The 19,351-nt window shown below is 39.1% G+C and overlaps 1 protein-coding gene across 1 annotated transcript in view; it reads left to right on the forward strand.

Annotated features, from left to right (window-relative positions):
• Window positions 1–8,334: 8,334 nt before the first annotated feature.
• Window positions 8,335–19,351, forward strand: part of lars2 (leucyl-tRNA synthetase 2, mitochondrial) — a 30,680-nt gene continuing 19,663 nt past the window's right edge. The window contains exons 1-5 of the mRNA XM_034127515.1: window positions 8,335–8,477; window positions 12,413–12,656; window positions 14,045–14,176; window positions 19,108–19,199; window positions 19,280–19,340. Coding sequence (XP_033983406.1) covers window positions 12,423–12,656; window positions 14,045–14,176; window positions 19,108–19,199; window positions 19,280–19,340 — 519 coding nt within the window. The 5' untranslated portion in view covers window positions 8,335–8,477; window positions 12,413–12,422. The remainder of the gene's footprint in view (window positions 8,478–12,412; window positions 12,657–14,044; window positions 14,177–19,107; window positions 19,200–19,279; window positions 19,341–19,351) is intronic.

Here is a 19,351-nt window from a genome sequence, read left to right on the forward strand (position 1 = left end):
CATACTTTGTGACATTTTGTATATAGATACACAAAACAATAAAACGATCCAACTTTGTATGAGTGTTATATCAGGCATGTATAATAAATCATCTCTGAGAGGTAAACCCAACAATCGGTGTGTAATCCAGGTCCTTGTTTGTTCATCTGCTCTCCTCACTGAGAGCTCTCTGTACGTTGCTGTTTGTTTCTCTGTTGTGCACTCAGGGGCAGCGAGACCCATCAATAAACATGTTCCTCCTCTGAGCTGCAGCAGCAGGGGTTTGTTCACAGTGGCTGTCACCTGGCTGCTGTATCTGAAGAGGACACACTCACCGTCCCTCACCCTCTTTGTGTTTTGGATCCAACGCTCTGTAACAAGCAGCAAATCTGATTACATTAACAGCTGGGGACACAGCTGCAGTTAATCTCAATTGTGTGTAGTTGTAATAAAAGTTTAAGCATTGAACACCTGGACCATTTTGGCAACGAGTTTTTCAAGCTGTGGCCACCGGGTGAGCCAGCTTTGGCCAGAATCTCACTGAGCTCAAAGTCCACCCTGGATCCTAAAAAACACTTTTATACACTCAGGCTCAAACCTTTTAAATTGTTTAGGTGTTGCTCTCATCTCTTTTTAGAGACACTATCACCTCCTCCTAAAAACATTTAATCAGAAAGTGTCATTGGTTTTAAGATATCAATACCTGATATCAAGAACAATAAACTAAACACAATCAGCAAAAAAAAACAACAACTACACAAACAGCAAGATATTAACAAAATAATCCTAAAAATGCTTTACATTTCATTTAGCTGATGTTTTTATTCAAAGCTTCTTGCAATTCAATACAAACTGCAAGAGTCCTGCAAGTATAGCTTATAATATGCCAAATCACTGTAAGCGCTGTGCGTTCGTTTGAAATGAGCCAGAAGTGCTACATACAGAAGTTAAAAACGTTTTTTCCCCCTTTTTGCATCAGATAATAAAGCTTAAACATCTCCAAGCGAAAGGTCAGACTCTAATTTGAGGGCAGTTTGTAGTTCATTGCCAACATTAGTGTGTACATCAGGGATATGTAAGGTTAAGTAATTTCTGAATTGGACTTATTAAATGTATATGAGACAAGAAGCCGTAGGTATTCTGGGAGCTTCAACAGAGCTTTATAGATGAGTAACATGAGATGGCTTTAGATGTCCATCACTTAATTGTCCATGCATCCTGATTCGATGCGGCTGTGGCTCAGTGGATAGAGAGCTGGACTTCAAATCAAGGGGTAGCAAGTTTGAGTCCCACTGCAGTCAGCATGTCGTTGTGTCCCTGGGCAAGATACTTCACCCCAAATTGCTCCTGTGGGGATTGTCCACAGTACTGAATGTATGTAAGTCGCTTTGGATAAAAGCGTCTAATAAATGACATGTAATGTAATGTAATGGTAAACACAGTTTCAAGATTGAAATAGCTTTTAACAAGGAAACAGTTATGCCTTTTACCAGAATACTCCTCCTGACACTGTATAAATAATGCATCAGGAAAGATAATAAGCTATTAACAGAACGAGGTCATTGACCAGAGGCAAAATCGTGATGAATTTTTTCTTTCATCTTTGCAGGCTCCAAAATACGAATGCTACTTGTATGAATTGTTTTCTTCTGCGCTGTTTAAATTAGGTAATTTGCTCCAGAAGCTCCTGAGGTGTATTTGATGTGAAGTGAAAGACGCTTTGGTGTCAATTTGCACCTGAAAGCCCTCGTCCCCATGTCTCCGTTTGATGATGACAGCTTATTCTACTCAACATTTTACTTAAAAACAATCATGTAGTTGTCTGCATCTCTTTCTGCACAGACAGACATCTCTCAGGTGCTGAAAAACAATCCCAGACGTCGCCAAAAGCCGGGCTCCGCATCAGATATGCTCTAGTCTAGACAGTGTACTGGTGAGCAGAGCAAGAAAATGTAAATGACTTTCTTGTTCATTAATTATGCTATAAAAATGTAAATTGCTTTGGTGACAAAAATGCAAATTGGACTAAGATAAAAGTCTCTAGTGCCAAAAGAGAATGTATGAAAGATTTATTTTTCTTAAAATGTAGCTCTTTATTCAGGAAACTGAAAGAAGGAGCTGTTAGTGGCTCTGTGGATCAGACACCATTAGTCGAACCCCGCACCTCACACACACACCACTGACTTCATTACAAGCTGAGGGTTCGGCTACGTACATCATTTTCAAGCTGGTCCTTTTACATCTGAATCCCCTGCCTTTCTCCTGGCGTTCTGTCACACACCAATCACTGCCAGGACTCATCACCACGGCAACAAAACAGGCAGTTTTTCTAGAAGCAGAGAAGCATCAGTGTTGATAACAATAAAAAAACGAATAACATCATCATCATCGCTGTTATTGTCATGTTCGGTGCCATTGCCAAGAATATTGCAGGCACAATTATTCATAACAGCGTTGTGTTCAGGTTCTGTCTATCAAAAGAAATCCACATCCACTCTGTCTATTAAAGTGAATCACACACCACAGAGTTTCTTCTTCTCTAATTTCTCTTATAAAGGAATAATACAGTCCAAGCATTAGTTGGATCCTAGCACTGTAGCACAGAAGGATCATCAATTAGTGGATTTGATGTATTTATTAAATCCAGACCTTCGGGCCTCATCAACACCTGCAAAACAACCCATATCACTTATAGGATAAAGTACTCATCTTTATTTAACTTATTTCACACATTTGGACACCTTTTGCACTTCTTTGGCCTCTTCTGCTTCGCTGTTGATGTGTTTCTTCTGATTATTTCTTGTGAGTCCTAGCTTTATGGAAGTGCAATGCTTAATCACTATTAGCAATATTATAATGTAAAAATACTTTATTCAAATCCTGTAATGAAAATATTAAGACATATTACCAGCACAATGTTTTTTAGTTTGAAAGCGTTTTTGTGTCCTTTAGAAATTAAGTTTAAACTAGATGTCAAATAAGTTACAGCACAGTGGTAGCTCCCTTAAATATAGTGGATTACAAATGTATGACGCACACTGGCCACATACGTAAAGAATTACGTAAGAAAATACTGATTTCAGACTGTGTGGACTGACATTAAAGGTCATCAAATACCAATTTGCTAAGTATGATGGTAGACACTACAACCCACTTTATTATAATGCCCCTTAAAAATCCTACATTTTTTCCTAAACGAATGAAAATGGATTATGGCTCAGCATTTAACACAATACATCCTCAGATCCTGTTACACACGCTGAAACAGAGGGAGGTGAACCCTTATATTGTGGAATATAGTACCATGCATTTTCCATAGGAAATAACAATGTAATATAAAGTTACTGAAAAAAGATTCAGACGCTTTATAGAAGTTCAGAGATAGAAGAGTTTATGCAGTGGTGTGAGGGGCATAACTGAATGGTAAACATAAAAAAAAGAAAGATATGGTCTTGATCATAGGTCTGTTGGTGAACCACAGCACAATTGTCAGTGTGGAGAGAGTTGAAGAGGTTACAACGTACAAGTAGGTATTTACCGTGATTCACAGTTACAATGGGCTCATCAAGTGGAGTATGGTTTGCAAATCTGCAGTATAATGTCTGCTTTTCTGTGAAGGCTCGTGTTACTTAGAGTGGATACAAATATTTTATGGGCAGCCTTTGAATGTATTATTCTTTATGGCTTCACATCAGTGTTTCGTAACCTATCTGTTAAATCTAAATCACAACTCCTGATCAGAAGATCTGGAAAAGTAATTGCCGTTCTGCCCCCATCTTCTTTTCAGGAAAATATTTGAGGAAAAAGCAGATCCTAAAATCAGCTGTGACACAAAAGACACCATTAGCAAAGAGTATGAGCTGATGCCTGCAGGCCGAAAGGACAGGTAACCAAACTGTAAACTGAACAGGTAAAATATTACCCTAGTACCTATCAATCAAACTACTGAACCTATATGGAACTGTGTGTGTCACTGAATGTTATCTATAGTTTGATTATGTTTACTGATGTCACTCTTGAAATCTCAAAAGTGAGCATATACTGTACCAAAATGGAGAGTAAATAGTCACTTTCAACCGTTGCTCATAATTGTTAAACAGATCCCAATTACTCAGTGTTAAGCTTTAAGTGAAAGGAGGGCTGTTAAAATGCTCATGAACATTTGTAGGAACCCATTTAAAACTCAGTGTATTTGTATCTGTAATTTGCCTCTATTACAGCCGGTTTAAGTGTAATCTTGTGAGAGAGTGCAGAGGGATCTAAGGAGTCGTACTCTAATTAGCTACATTAATTGCAAAGGAGCTACTCAGAAATCAGGCAAAGTGGAGTGGGAGTCTGGGGGAAGATGTAACAAATGTTTTGAACAGCTTGTCTGTTGCAGAATCTGCATTTGAGTTGGAAAAAATTGGAAGATGAGCGGGACGCTGCCAGACAGATTCTTTAAGATCTTGTTCCAGATCCGAACCTCCTCATCGCCTCTGTACCACAGTGTTTCTCTCTGGGGTCTCCATGATAACAGATAAGTGGAGGACACAAGGGGTTGACGATGTGAAACCGGTCCTAGAAATAACATCACACTTATCAGGCTCTCTGGATCAGAGTCAGAGGCGTGCAGAGGCCCATCAGCTCCTCGCCGCTCTCGGGGAGCTGAGATGGTGTGAGATTGCTTCTCTGCGGCAACTCATTGAAGTGCATGTGAATCACACACCCCGTCCACAAAGGTCATCCTGGACAGGTGAAGACAAGTCAGACCCCCCCCCCCCCCCTCTCTCCCCTCATCTGCTTTCTAGCTTACGCACTGCTGCTGCGGCCGCTCTACATGGTCGTTTGTCATCTGGTTCTCTGCTAGTGAAATGCAATCGTCCTCCGAAACAGGGCGAGAGGGGTGATTACCGTGGGCTGTTTGTCGTGTGGGATCGGGGGAGGCGGATGTGGGTGGAGAAGGAGGATGAGTGGTTGCTTTCAAAAAGTGATTTGTTTGAAAAACAACAGTGGCTGCTTGTACCTTAGACTCCGATTTAGCAGTCCGAAAATGCAAAACTTTAATGCAACCCAAAAATAAATGATTAAAAGACTTAAACTGAGGAGCCCTGCCATGTTTTTTTAATTACAGTAACATATAAAGAAGTGGAGCACAGAGACAAAGCTGGCAGCTGGAAAGAGGATGAGACTTTAACAGAACTGTTTCCAAGTTTTATTTCAGTTTGTTCTTTCTCCACAGAGCTTCAGCAATTAATTGGCTTTGCTCACTCAGACGCTCCCTGAGGACATCGTGCCTCCATCTGCTCCAGTTATATGATACCTATCATTTCTGTGTATACAGCACGTTGTGAGAGGACCATTCATTTGAAAGAATATCGACCCCCAGCAGAATAAATACAGACCTCACATCATCAAATGTTTATGTTACCCTGAAAACTTTTCAACAAAAAAGGGAACATCCCTGGTTTTAAGTTAGCTAAAATAAGATTTTCTTTAAATATTACCATTTATGTTGTTGATTTAAAGTTTTATTGGTATAAAAAAAAGCCACAAGCAAACAGTAAACACACTGTTGGGATAGATTCTTCTTTCTTTTTTTATTAGGTTCAGGGGCTTGCTACAGGCCAATAATATCTTTTTGTTGTGATTTTTCTTTTTATATTTTATACAGACAGTAAGTGCAAGAAGATAAAGGGGTTCAAAAGGTTGTAGGTCTCTGGTTGGAATAAAACCATGAGAGTTTTTGTTGTGTCGTGTTTGTTTCTTCTATGTGATTTTCATGTTGTTTATCTCATAAAAGCATACTCGTGAAATTCATTCCTCGTATATAAAGGGACTGGATCTGTTTTGAACGTCAGGATACATGCTCTAACCCTCCTGTTGTGTTCGGGTCAAATCTGAATTTTGGATGATTTAGTCAACTATGTAACACCCATGGTGTGACCGCCATAAAGAAAAGGAATTAGTAACCATCCGGATCAGATAAAAAACACACACACACACACACACACACACACACACACACACACACACACACACACACACACACACACACACACACACAATTTTATACATTTCCCGCTCTTATGTGCCCATCCCCCCACATAGATCACACCTGGCACACGCAATACATGTTCAGTGTCTATTCTTTGCATATTTACAGCAGTTGTTCATGTATACCAGTAGTCTGATACAATATTTACAGTTTGAAAGGGTGTTAAATGAAATTTGGTGATGATTAATGTTTTTTGTGTTAATGTAATAGCAGTTACCGGTCAAATTTGACCACGAACACCAAAGTAAGGGGGGGGAAACGAACACAACAGGAGGGTTAAATCACAAAGTTAAACACTGCACGTTTAAAATGGTGTCTGTGCTGTCATGTGAGTGATTATTCTTCCATTGCTTTAGATCTGGTGTAAAGTTCAAACCGTTATATTGACTCTTAACATGAAAGCCCTTCAATGAAGGCTGCCTTGAAAAAGTGACATTCAAGCTCACCTTTGTCTGACCTTAGTTCAGCTTTTTCATCCATCATATTGGTGCTCTTATATTTTCCTAGCTTTGCGAAACAGCGTTATGCTTTTGAGCAGTGAGGATCAGTGACACAGAGCTGCAGGAAAAAATGTATTCCAAGTGTTGGATTTCAGCAGGAATTTCAATTTTGAACAAATAATAAAATACCATTCATCATGATGAGGAAGTGAGTATGAGATACATTCATCAGGGAGCCTCTTCTGTATCTGCAGACAGATCTCTGGCTGTAGTGTAGAGTTAGTGTCTCAACTGTGTCAAAAACCCATTTCCCGCTCTCATTCCTCCTCTTCATCCACATCCTGTTGTGCCCTGAGCAGAGCTGCCCACTTAGCTCTGATATACGACGGCAGCCCGGAGCAGAGCTGCAGGTTTAGCTCTGTGACGTCAGGCTGGGAACTCTATCTCCTGCTGATAATTTCCCAACCTCCATTTTCCCTTCACTCCTTCATGTCAAATCAAAGGTGAGAACTCGTAGAGAAGGGGCTCTGATGAGTCTCCTTTCCTCCTCCTCGTCATCTCCCTCCTCAGAGCCCTTTTGCTATGTGATGAAGATGAGAGTGAGTTAAGGTGCTCTCTCATTCAGCAATCACTTAACACTAGATGTTAGCATCAAAGAAATATGGGCTCCTCTCTAAAATCATGTATAATGAAAGCTTCTGTAGTGCTGTTGGCGGTAAATATGTGTCATGGATTTATTATTTTTTTTTCCACATTTTTGGTAAGTATCTTCATCTAGGACTGTGATTTGATTTGATTTAAATGCCAAAATGTTGTGAATACAAGAATAAATTATGTACATTCCATGTAGGCCTATGTGTTTTTTTTCTTGTTCTATTTAGAATCAACTGGTTTCTTGCACTCTTTATAAGATGCTATCAAGTGTAAAAAAACGTGTTAATTAATAGGAAATCTAAAGTTATTGCTTTATTTAAGTCTATGAATCATTAATAAAAACATGTTTTTGACTCTGATTCTAAAATACCCTTTTCAATTTAAAAAACAAACATTTTACAACACTAACCAACGGCAAAACAGCTGCAAAGCATCTATACCAAATTACAATTGTATAGTTTATCAGAGTAAAAGACCCATGACTAATAAATTATGCAATGTAAACATAACTTTGTTATATATCCAATGAAGGACACCATCAATAGAAATCTTACGAACCTGGCAACCCAAATGTTGTTCTTATCATTTGACACAGATAAATCATCAGTTAATAATTTATTTTCCAGGCAATAGTTTAAATCGATTAACCTTTTAAAAAAAAAAAATGTTTTAAGAATCCCCATCAGGCAGAATTACAAATGAAAATGAGATTCTTGACAATGAATGCAATTTATTCTGTCAAATGTGCATGTTCAGGTTATTTTAGATGTGCAAAACACTGCTCTGTATCTAGAGGCAGTAAATTAACTGGAGTAATAATTTTTTTCAATGAAAAATGAGAATTAATAACAGGAGGAGATTACAGAGTTGCTAAGGTAACAAGCAGTGACATCATCTCACTTAAATAACTGAGAAGAACAATTAAGATCTTGCAAGAACAGACACACACACACACACACACACACACACACACACACGCACGCACACACGCACACGTTCGGCATGTGAAAGAAGGAGGACCTTAGTGGTCTGGTTGAAATATAAAATAAAATAACATAAAAATAACTGAGAAGTTTTAATCAAAAATAGTCATATCTTAAAAACTATCACATCAGAAAGGCATGTCGTATAAACAAATGTCGCTTATGGTATAAAATAATACAGGTTTTGTTTTGTCGTTGTCGATGTAGACTGTGCTGATAAAGTTTATTCAAATTCAAGATGGCGGCGCCTGTGGTGAAGTCGTGATCCCAGAAATAAGTCATGTATAGCTCATTTAAAACATGAATACGACATAAATAACATGGACTATTGGATGTATGTCATCACGATCATAACGCGGAATTAAAGGACCTGGAAATAAAACAGTAAGAAGCTTAAAACTGATGTTTTTCTAAAATGTCCCTCAGTTTCATTTTCACTGTAACTGTGCAACCTCTGACTGTAACGTTACAGTATATAAATATATCTATTTAACTATATATGTAGGCTATATAACTAACAGTATACGAGGGGAACCAGTAGTAGATATACAAGAGCTAATCCAGCAGATGTACGTTTTATATTTGTAGCTAACAGAGGACCAGAAAGATACACCTATAATCTAAATCAATGACATGCTAGCACACATATTGGCTATTGTATTTTTTTTTTACATTTATCTTATTATAGTGTAGTGAAACTAACGTTATGCAAGTTACAATTTCGTTGCATGAAGTTGTCCTCATGTTTAACTAGTAAGATCAGAACCACCTTTAAAGTATGTGTTGGATGAGGATCTGCTACACAGACAAGGACATATTTGACAGACAGTCTCTCTTCTTCCTCAGTTTCAGAGACTGTCTGCAGTGAGCCAGGGTTTCACTTTAGCACCATCAAAAACGGACAAAAAACGTGTTATAGTCGATGAGTAACTTGAAATTCAGCTATTCAGCTTATTTGGCACGCCTCTTTTCATTACTTATGTCATGATTCATGAATTGCTTTTCCATACATATTTTAACATAAGATAATTATTATTTTTTTTTTAAATAGCTAGATTTAAAAAGTGGCTCCAAATCCATATCAGATATTATTCCTACACTGGACAATCGAGACACACCTCTTTATTTTCTTTGATTTGTAGTACTTTATATTATTATTTTATATGAATATCTTTATGAAAAAATCAGCAGTGTTTTAATTATGTATTTTCAATAAATCCAATCTGTACCTGAAATTATTATTATTATACTGGACGAGGAGGACACACCTTTTGTTTATAAAGGAAATATCAATATGTAACATCAATACATGAATTTATGAATATTTGATGTAAAACGGATATTCATTTATTGTTATATTTATTTATCTCTGCTAAAAAAAATTGTGCAACAAAAGACTTTCATTCAAATATTAATTCAAAATTAAAGTTTGTCCGACTCGTCCCGTTTTGTAATGCTGCATTGATTTGGAATCTATTAAAATTCATTTTCCCTTTTCTGTTGAACAAAATACAACTTCTAAAAGTCAAACTTTCCCAAGTGCAACAGTGTTTAATGTGTCATAATATAAAACAACCATATAAGTATTTTTCTGAATAAAATATAGTATTGAATGAGCTAATTTAAGATGAAATATCTGAAGATAAGTGTAGCAACAGCCAGAAGAACTCCAACTGTCAGTATTCGTCAGTATAAAGTAGAAAAGTCCGTACAACAAGTACTGTAGTGTGATACCAGGCTGTAGACATGACCAACAGCTACAGATGTTCAGATAAAGCTTGGCCCTCCTCTGCTGTGGTGAACCAGCGTGTTGCTTGCAGAAGTTTTCAGTCACTCTGAATAGGAGACACCCGAACGGTTGAGCCCAGTCACCATAGAAACATTTTCTCAGTCTCTCGCCTCAGCCCACTCACTTGCACCTTCAGAGATGTACACAACCTTGAGTGCTCGTCTCCCGGCCTGAGCCTGAGGGAGGATTGTCGGCTGCTGCGAGACTCAGGTTATACTCTGGTGAATTTAGTGAAAAACACATTCCCACAAGCAGGTGGGTGAGAGAAGAGGAGAGGAGGGGGGCGAGCACCCTTCTCTGGTGTCGCACTCATTTAGTTGAAAAAAACCTCAGAGCTATCCTCAGAAGATCTGTCCCCCTGGTCAGTAAATCCTTGACGTTTCTTCCATTTGAGTGACACTCATTTAATTTGCACTTTGTTTATTTGCTGTAATCCACAATTGTTATCTGCTGGTGAAAATAATATGATTTGACTCATACCATACAGGAGTCTACATTTATTTCCACTGATATAATCAACAGATTTGTTTTCTCTTAACATCACAGAACATAGAACAACCTTTTTAATTGCTCCCACAGCTATAGATGAACAGACCTACTTTGTATTTACCCCATTTATATCTGTATCTCTGGTGTGCTAATTATCCCCTTGTTTCACTGAGCAGCTATAAAAGTCTCGCTCTCTGAGATCCAGATATGTCACTGCTGTAAAAATATTCTCTTGGACGGGTCGGGTTAGCAACAGTCGTCTTCTGCTACCACGGAGGTGAAGAGATTTTATGTATATCCCAGGTTACCTTGGAAACTGTCAGACAAATTTGGGTCAAAATGTTTTTCTCACTTCTAGTTGAGTGTTTGACCTACATTGAACCACAGGGGGGTCGAGCTTCACTGCTGTGCTCATGCAAAAGAGTGTCAAACTTTTTTGAAGTACCCACAGTCAAATCTGAGTTGTTAATTTGAGAAATGAGTCATTTTTATCCTGTTTTTGATAACCCTGTAGTTCAGCATTCAATCCGTTTTAATTACCACATGTAATTACTGTCAGATACCCAAGGCTGTTCGAGTATTTAGGCGCAAACTGATGAGCAGATTTGTGGCAGAGAAATCGGTGAATAATTGTAATTAATTTGATTGAAAATGTCATTCTCACATCTGAGCTGGCATGCACTTGAATAAGAACAGCCTGTCCAAAGCAGAGCGTAATCACATCACGCTGAATAAACCTCTTATTTCACAACGCCAGGCTGTTGTTGTGTGATTGACGTTGGAACTGAGAGAGAAAATCTGCAGAGCCGAAGGTCCCGGACTCCCATGCACCGGTGATGATTTTGAAGGGGTGTCATCTTGTGGCATTTTCAGTGCTTGAGCGAATTGCACACAAAGCCATTGTGTGTGATTAATTATTGTCCGAGGGTAAAAGCATTTCTGTGGATTAGATTAACTTTTTTTTAGTGTGGTCAATATCGTGCATGCCGACATTAGAAACTACCCTGAGCACTCACCTGAACATTCAGCATAAGTTATGTTTTTCTTTGGGTGGAAACTGGTAAATGCATGAGTAATAAAATATATTTCTGAAGTTCAAAGATTGTAGCACACCGTAAGGTCAATGTTAATTTCCATTTCAAAAGGAACTACATTTATGTGCATTCACATATATTAAAGGTCCCATGTCTTGGCCATTTCTACTGATCATAATTCCATTGTTGAGGTCTACTAGAATAGATTTACATTGTTCAATGTTCCAAACTCACATTAGTTTTCTCATACAGCATCTCTGTATAGTATGTGTATTCACTCTCTGTCCTAAACGGCTTGTTGGAGCTCCTGCTCTGTGAGCCCACTGTGCTCTGATTGGTCAGCTCGCCCACTGTGCTCTGATTGGTCAGCCACCGTTACAGCTGAACATTAGTGTTTATGTTTTACAATGGCGTTTGTTAGCAACCAGAAAATGACACCAGTAATGACAAACAGATGAGAATGCTGCGTGGGGTCTGGGTGCCGTGTTGGCGGGACGTTGCGGGGCTCGCTGGTCCGCCCTGTGAGGCTCGAGGAGCGGACAGTGTGAGGTGGATTACTGGTGTCGTTTCCTGGTTGCTGCGTGGGGTCTGAGCTCCGCGGTGAGCTCAGGCTGAGTGAGTGTGTGTGCGGAGCTCCGCGGATTGGTCCATTTGGACCAATTGGTCCATTTGGACTTAGTGACGTCAACCTGCCGTCAAAAAAAAATCTCCAACGAGGCGTTCTGGGGCAGCATAGACAGGTATTTTCTGTGTTAGAGTTAAGTAAAACAAATCCAAATTTCATAGGAAATACTACATTTAACAAACAAAAAACATTGGAATCAATAGGCAGAAAAATTACAAAAGCTAAAGAAATATGTATTAACTTAGAAAGAAATACAATAAATATAAGTACAGGAACACACCTCTGATCTTGAAGTCAACCCACCTCTGGATATTTCATTTATTCCCTGACAGCACCCTCCTGTCCACTGAACCGCTCTTTAACTGTACCTGCTCTGTTTCAGGTGAGGAAGCATGCAGGCGTCCGTGAGAAGGCTGGCTCTGGTTCCCCTGGGTGCTGCCCGGTCCTGCCTGATAAGAGGAGCTCTCCTGAGCCCCGCGGCCCGCCTCCTCCCCCCCAGCACCCGCACCCTGCTCAGTGAGACGGGAGAGTGGGAGAAGGACTACAAATCAGAGACCCGACGCAAGGTGGAAGAATGGTGGCACCCACGAATTATGGCACAGTGGAGGAAGGATGCACTGAAGGAGGTAAGAAGGCCTTCACACTTCACACCTATTGTCTTTAACCTTGGGATTTTCCAAAAATACATCTTCGTCATGGTCTTTTGGTTGATTGGCTTTATTTTTTGAGTGTGTACACTCGATTTAGAAACCTGGTTAGGCCCTTATCCCGTTAACCTGGATACTGTGGCACGTAAACGCCTTATCCTTATTTTAGATATGACACCCTATTGACTTTATTTTCACTACATTGCATGTTAATCACCATTTAATGTGGTGCATTATGATATCCTTACCTCCCAGGCCCATGTCATGAGTAAAAGACCAACTCAATGTGCAAATAATTAGGGTTGTATGCAAAATTAGGCAAATGCAAACATCCTGTTTTTTGTTGTTAAATATTAGTTGACTACAAGGCCTCGACATTTTAGTCTATTTTAGTCAAAGAAAAATGTAACTTATTAGAAAAAGTCAATGAAAACTGTTACCAATGTTTTAGTTAGTTTTAGTTATCATATTATATTCGACCTCAATTAAATCAAAAAGAGCTGTCCGTTGCCCAGTTTGCAGTTTTGAATTCTGTTATGGAACTTTCCTTTTGTCCTCCCATCTGTCTTCCCCTTTCAACACTGTATCTATCAATAAAGGCACTCTCTGGCCCAAAATATATATTAAAAAAAGGGATTTTTGTTTAGTTTTTAGATATAAAGATTGCATTTTTTCTACTGCATTTTTCATCAAAGATATTGCATGTTGAAATTGTTACACTTAGTGTTTGGGGTAATGTTTTTTGTTGACAAAATGAACACCACCGGTAGTCCCATTGAATGAGTAAATACTTAAAATGTTAAATAGATGTATGTGTGCACAGTTTAGATAAATGAATGAAATTATTATAGTTTAGATAATGATGTCGTCTTGCATCCTTCCACATCCTTCCACATCCTTCCACATCCTTCCAGCTCTAACGGGGTCTGGCGCTTGCAGCTCCGGCTGATTATAAATCCTAATGGTCGCACCGTGCATCAGTCTGGGACGGGCCGACAGTGATTAAGTGCATTCAAGACAGCCCTGGTCCCTAATTAATTTATTGAAAAATTCATGACTCGGGTTTCCTGTAATCACGTATAACTGGGTGTAACCAGTACTTAGTGTGTTGCCTTGGTAACTGTGTTGTGAACTTGTGACTGTAAACCATTTATAATCAGACACCGACACACACCAGAAGTCAGTCAGTGCTCTCGCTCTGTAGGAGATGAGTTATTACGCCTGTCATGACTTCGTCAGGTTAATGCAGCATATTGTACACAAGCCCCCCACTGATGATGGATTAACCATTATTGTGTTTTCTCACAATTCAAATAAAGTTTTACGTACATTTTTTTTCATCCCATTACATTGTTTTGTTTCCTCAGAGTTCAGTGAAGAAGAAGTTTTATGTCCTCTCCATGTTTCCGTACCCTTCGGGGCGACTGCACATGGGCCACGTGCGAGTGTACACCATCAGCGACACCATCGGACACTTCCAGAGAATGAGAGGCCACCAGGTTAGTCTGCTTCCCAGTAAATGAGTTTCTATCATTTCCTTCTATCCTCCCTCAAACAAGCAGGGTCAGTGCAATCTGGCATCACACTAGGAAAAGCACACGAGTTCGAGGCCTTTTGGATGGAAGACATTGTGACATGTCACAGTATGAAAAAGGACTGTTTAACCAAATGAATGATTTCATTTCTAATTAGCTGCTTCAGTTTCCATGGTAGCTCACTGTCATGACTTACTGGGACTCTTGATTCAATCAGTCTCATCATTTTTGTGCTTTTTTCTATTTTGACAAATCTTAATGTCAATGTAATCTTAAAAGGCCTTTTGAGCTTATACAATTAATATTTTTTACACAAAATAATTACCAAGAATCAATAACCTCCTCTCATAAGAACAGAAATGAAAGATATCAAGCAAAATAATGTACGCATTATATTGTCGAAAAACAACTAGGACTATGGTTTATATAATTTGTTGAGTTCTGTATTGACATTATCCAAAATCTTTCCAACAGCTTTGAAACTTAGAGAAATCCCTTATTTCAATCAAAGTAACGGCCTCTTTCATTTGATCCCCTGTTGCCTAATTTCAATAATTTACTTGTCAGTTTTTCCAAAATCTAAAGCAATTGGATGCTAAACAGAGCTTTTTCAACTTATTTATGTTTAAAGACTATCATATAAATAATGGATCATCAGATTAAATGTCCCATTCATTGACTAAGGAGACGACTAACCAGTGATATCACTAGTCTAAGAGTTATTTCAAAATGAAAAACATGGGTTTACTCCCAAGTCAAAACAATAGCTCCTGGTGGCCACACATTAAGAAAAACCCAATTACGACTCAAAGCTTGTAACTCTTAAGTTCTGCCTGGTTTTGCTTTATTTTTGTTATCTTCCCCTCACCACAAGTACTCTTCTGTGGCTTTACTGTCCCTGTTTCAATTCAGACACACAGTTCACTGAACTGACTTTTAAAATGTCCCCAAAATCACTGAGTATGTGTCTTCCTCTGTAGGTACTGGTACTGTAGAAGCATTTTTTGTCATGATTGAGAGACATTATGCTTTCCTGTTGGGGTTAAATGGTAAGGATTTCGCCTTTACCCATGATATATCTGGTGAATCCTCCTTCTGTATTAGAACAGTAAGTGTTTCTATCTGTGTTGGGTTCATAACATTATACAGTGTTGACATTATTGACTTTCTGATATCAGCTTCACACTGAATATCACAATGAATGGCTTTTAGCCTAGTCTCACTGCACTGCTGTCCGACTCTGGTCTGTTTGTTCCTGATCCATGTATTCAACTCTTTCTGAATAATATCATTAAGCTGTGTTTACACTGCTGCAGCCTGTGTTTACACTTCTACTGAACTAAGACACTTCAATTGTCCCATCCCACATTAATGCCATAGTTAGTGCATTATATCACGTACACTGCAAACAGAAAAGAAGTACCATTATTAGAAGGACAAAGCCTCCATGTACACGGTCCTAGGAGCATCTAATTACATTTTATGCGCTGGTTGAACTTGTATGGATTTCTTCCAATCGCATGTTGTGTACTCTGACATTTTATATAAAGCTTACACTAAATGCTTTCTTTCATGAACATGTTTCATCTGCTACAAGTACCTAATTATAGAATGTGTCCACCTTTTATGTTGCTGGGTTAAAACATTGAAACCACCAACTGTGGGTGTTTTTAGATGGAATGATTCCACGATCCTCTCTGAGATACAATCAAGTGTTAGAATCAATATATATTTAGCACTTAAAGTCCAGTAGTCTGCTGTTGATGCGGCTGCCAACAGTTTCTGTCAGACACACACCTGACATGATGTTTTATGTTAAGTCTTTGTCCTCTTGTTATGCGTCCCTTTCTCCCAGTCGGCAAGCTGAAGTGTGACAAACGTATCTGTTTTCTTTCCCCGGTGGATTTTCTCTTTCTGCTTCTGTCTGGTCTCTCCCCGAACAGAAACGTGGTTTCACATGACTGGCAACTACTTCCTGCCCAGGAGTGTACTTTCTCTCAGCATCTGTCAGGAAGGGAACCTTGTTCCGCTTCTTTATTCACTAGTTAATTAGGAACGTACACTCTGTCGATTGTCACGCTCAAGCTATTTTTCGGCTTTTTAAATCAGAAAATAGTAGAAGCTTGTACCCAGACTCCATGTTCCTGTTGTCCAGTAATCTATTATGACCAGAACTCATCAATGGAGTAATGATAGAGTTTCTAATGAGTTAAGTGGCAGACTTGCCTTACTGTCCTTTGATCACTGGATGATTAAGAAATGGACAACTTTCTACTCAAGAAGTCCAGAGGGTTAAATTGTCCTTTGGTAAAAAGGCTATGTGATGTCCTTGAAGATATGGAAATCTTATTTTATTTATATACTGAAGAAAAAGTATCTGTGGATTCTCAAGATAAGGTCAACGGCGAATACTATCTTTATTCTGTCCAACAGTAACCAAATCCACCAGATGCTCTAAAGCTGCTTATAACACTAATCAATTATGTGTTTAATTGGTCAGAAAACCCAAAGGGTATTGTGTCCTTCCAAGTTGTCAGGGTAGCTATTTACCGTCTTCATGCTAAGCTAACCAACTGATGACAGTAGCTAAGTATGAACTGCACGGTGATATCAATCTCATTAAACTCAAAAAGGGAATCAGTGTGTTCAACAGTATGTTCGAAACTATTCATATAACCAAAATGATCTGCATTCCTGGATACCGCTACGGTAAATCTACTTCAGTAACTGGTTGAAATGAACCTTTATAGATGAAAATGAAAACGGATTGACTTTACGCTCCTCTTCTTCTTGTCCTTTGCTCTACAGCTGCTTGTTTTACATTGGCTCCTGTGTATCATTGTGCTACTTAACAAGACAGTTTTATATTGATGCAATTACCAGAGCCTGGTTAGAATTGATTAGTGTGATGAGATAACAGTTGACGTGCTTTACAAAGCTGCCACAGATGGAGTAAAGCCTCTGGCTGGAGCTGTGTGGGCGGATGCATGCATGTAGCAGAGTGGCCTCACATTCACACAATCAGTCAGCAAACACGGCCTGTCCCTGTTGTCGTCAACGCGAGGATCCTGGAGCGATGGAGTGATGTATCTGCCTCAGCTTGGCACTGATTCGCTCCACATTACAGAGGACAGATTGTCATAAAATGTGCCTACACTGCCTCTTGTCACTCAAGCCCTGAAATGTACCATGATGACGGGTTGGTGAAGAGCCTAGCATTCATAGGGATAAGTGGAGCTGAAGCTATCAGCGGGGAAAAGATAGTTTGCCTCTGCTGCTTTCTTTAAACTTTGAGAACTGAGCTCACTAATGCAGCCTGTCCATCACAAGCGCACCCTGTAAAATTCCCTTCATGAATACTGCCTCACTTTAATTCCAAATGTACACTTAATAAACAACATAGTAGCATATCCACCCTAATGAGACGCATGTTTTTTATTCTTTGGCCTGTGCCTGTATTCCTCCTGAGCCACAGTGGTCTGCCGTGCCGAGCGCTCTTATCCTAATGCCATCCAGCACTCGGCTTTACAAATGAGGCAGTTACCAAGGATACCAATTCGTCTGAAACATCAGACCCGTTAGAGTCCGTGCGATGATCCTCTCCAGTCCTCGACTCCTTGTCGCTCTGCCTCTCCTCTACTTTACTCCCGCCTTCCACTCCTGTGCTTTCATCTCATTTCTCTCTCTCGGAGCAGAAAGACACATCCGAAGCGCTTAAGGGGGAAAAAGAGAAGAGTGAGCGAGACGTCGTCTGGAGGAGAAAATGACTTATGTTAAGGAGGGTGTATGCTGGATGGTAATGTGGATACAGAGTACAGAGGGACAGAGGGAGAAAGCAGACAAAGGGAAAGTGACAGTAAATTGTGGTTTTTGTTCCGGACACTGTGTGTAAAACAGATTACTGAGTCATTTGCATCAGGCTTAAAGCTGTCACATCCTGATCTCCCATTTTAAGCTCAACATGGCTTTCCACTTATTTTGCATAATGCAACAGCTGCAATTACATGAACATTGTAGTTGGTGTAAATGCATTAACTACCATGTGTAATGGAGTTGAGATCACCGCTGAGGCATTATCATATAGGGGTCAACATGTGCTGCAGTTAGGGGAACCCAGAGCTATTTTGCGGAATAAATTACCTCCTGCAATAAAACATGGTTCATTTTTACTGTTATTGGTTGTTGCATAAATCCTCTCATCACATACTTTATAAAGTAAGCGGTTGCTCATTCAAACCTTTAAAGCCCTCCCTCAAAAAATGTGTTTGCTATTGTTCACTTGGCTTTTTTTTGTTGTTCAATTCAATTCAAGGATTTAAGGCTTTATTGTCATGTGCACATTAGCTACAGTGTAGATATGGCAACGAAAAACTGAAGTCACAGGCTCCTCCAACAGTGCAACATGAATATATACAGGACATAAAACAAATAAAACTGAAAAAATAGTGCAAGAGAATGTTTTGAGATGTGCAAGTAAATACAAATAAAATAGGATTTTGGACCTTTATTGTGCAAAGTGATAAACTAGACTCTAGAATATATATATATATATATATATATATACTGAAGGCAGACGTTTCTCTGTATGTGAATGAACATCAAAAAACAAAACATTTAGTAAATTCTCATTTCAAATTCATATAATCTTGGCTTATTTTCACTTCAAATGTTCTTGATACAGGCTGAATCAGTCTATACTTTTTATATTGATCATTTGGTCTGTAAAAGTAGTGATAACAATTGAAAATACTTTGCAATGAGAAAGCAAATCTTCACATTTTGAGCTGAAAATAGTGAATAGTTTGTATGTTAAATGATTTGAAATGAGTTGATTATCCATATTGTTGTTTACAGTGCTATCATGACTAATACAGATCTTATAACTTAATCCAAAGGTGTTGAATCCGATGGGTTGGGATGCTTTTGGACTTCCGGCCGAAAATGCAGCCATTGAGCGAGGTCTCGACCCAGAGGAGTGGACGAAGAGGTAGTTGAAAATATCACATCTGTTCTTATAAGCGTGAATTGTTAAACATACCCTAACATTGCTGTTTTCTGTGCCGTCAGTAATATCCAGTCCATGCGGGAGCAGCTGGACAGCCTCGGGCTTTGCTTCAACTGGGACCGGGTGAGTAGGAA

The sequence above is a fragment of the Trematomus bernacchii genome, unplaced genomic scaffold (genome assembly GCF_902827165.1).
Source record: "Trematomus bernacchii unplaced genomic scaffold, fTreBer1.1, whole genome shotgun sequence".
Taxonomy (NCBI): Eukaryota; Metazoa; Chordata; class Actinopteri; order Perciformes; family Nototheniidae; genus Trematomus; species Trematomus bernacchii.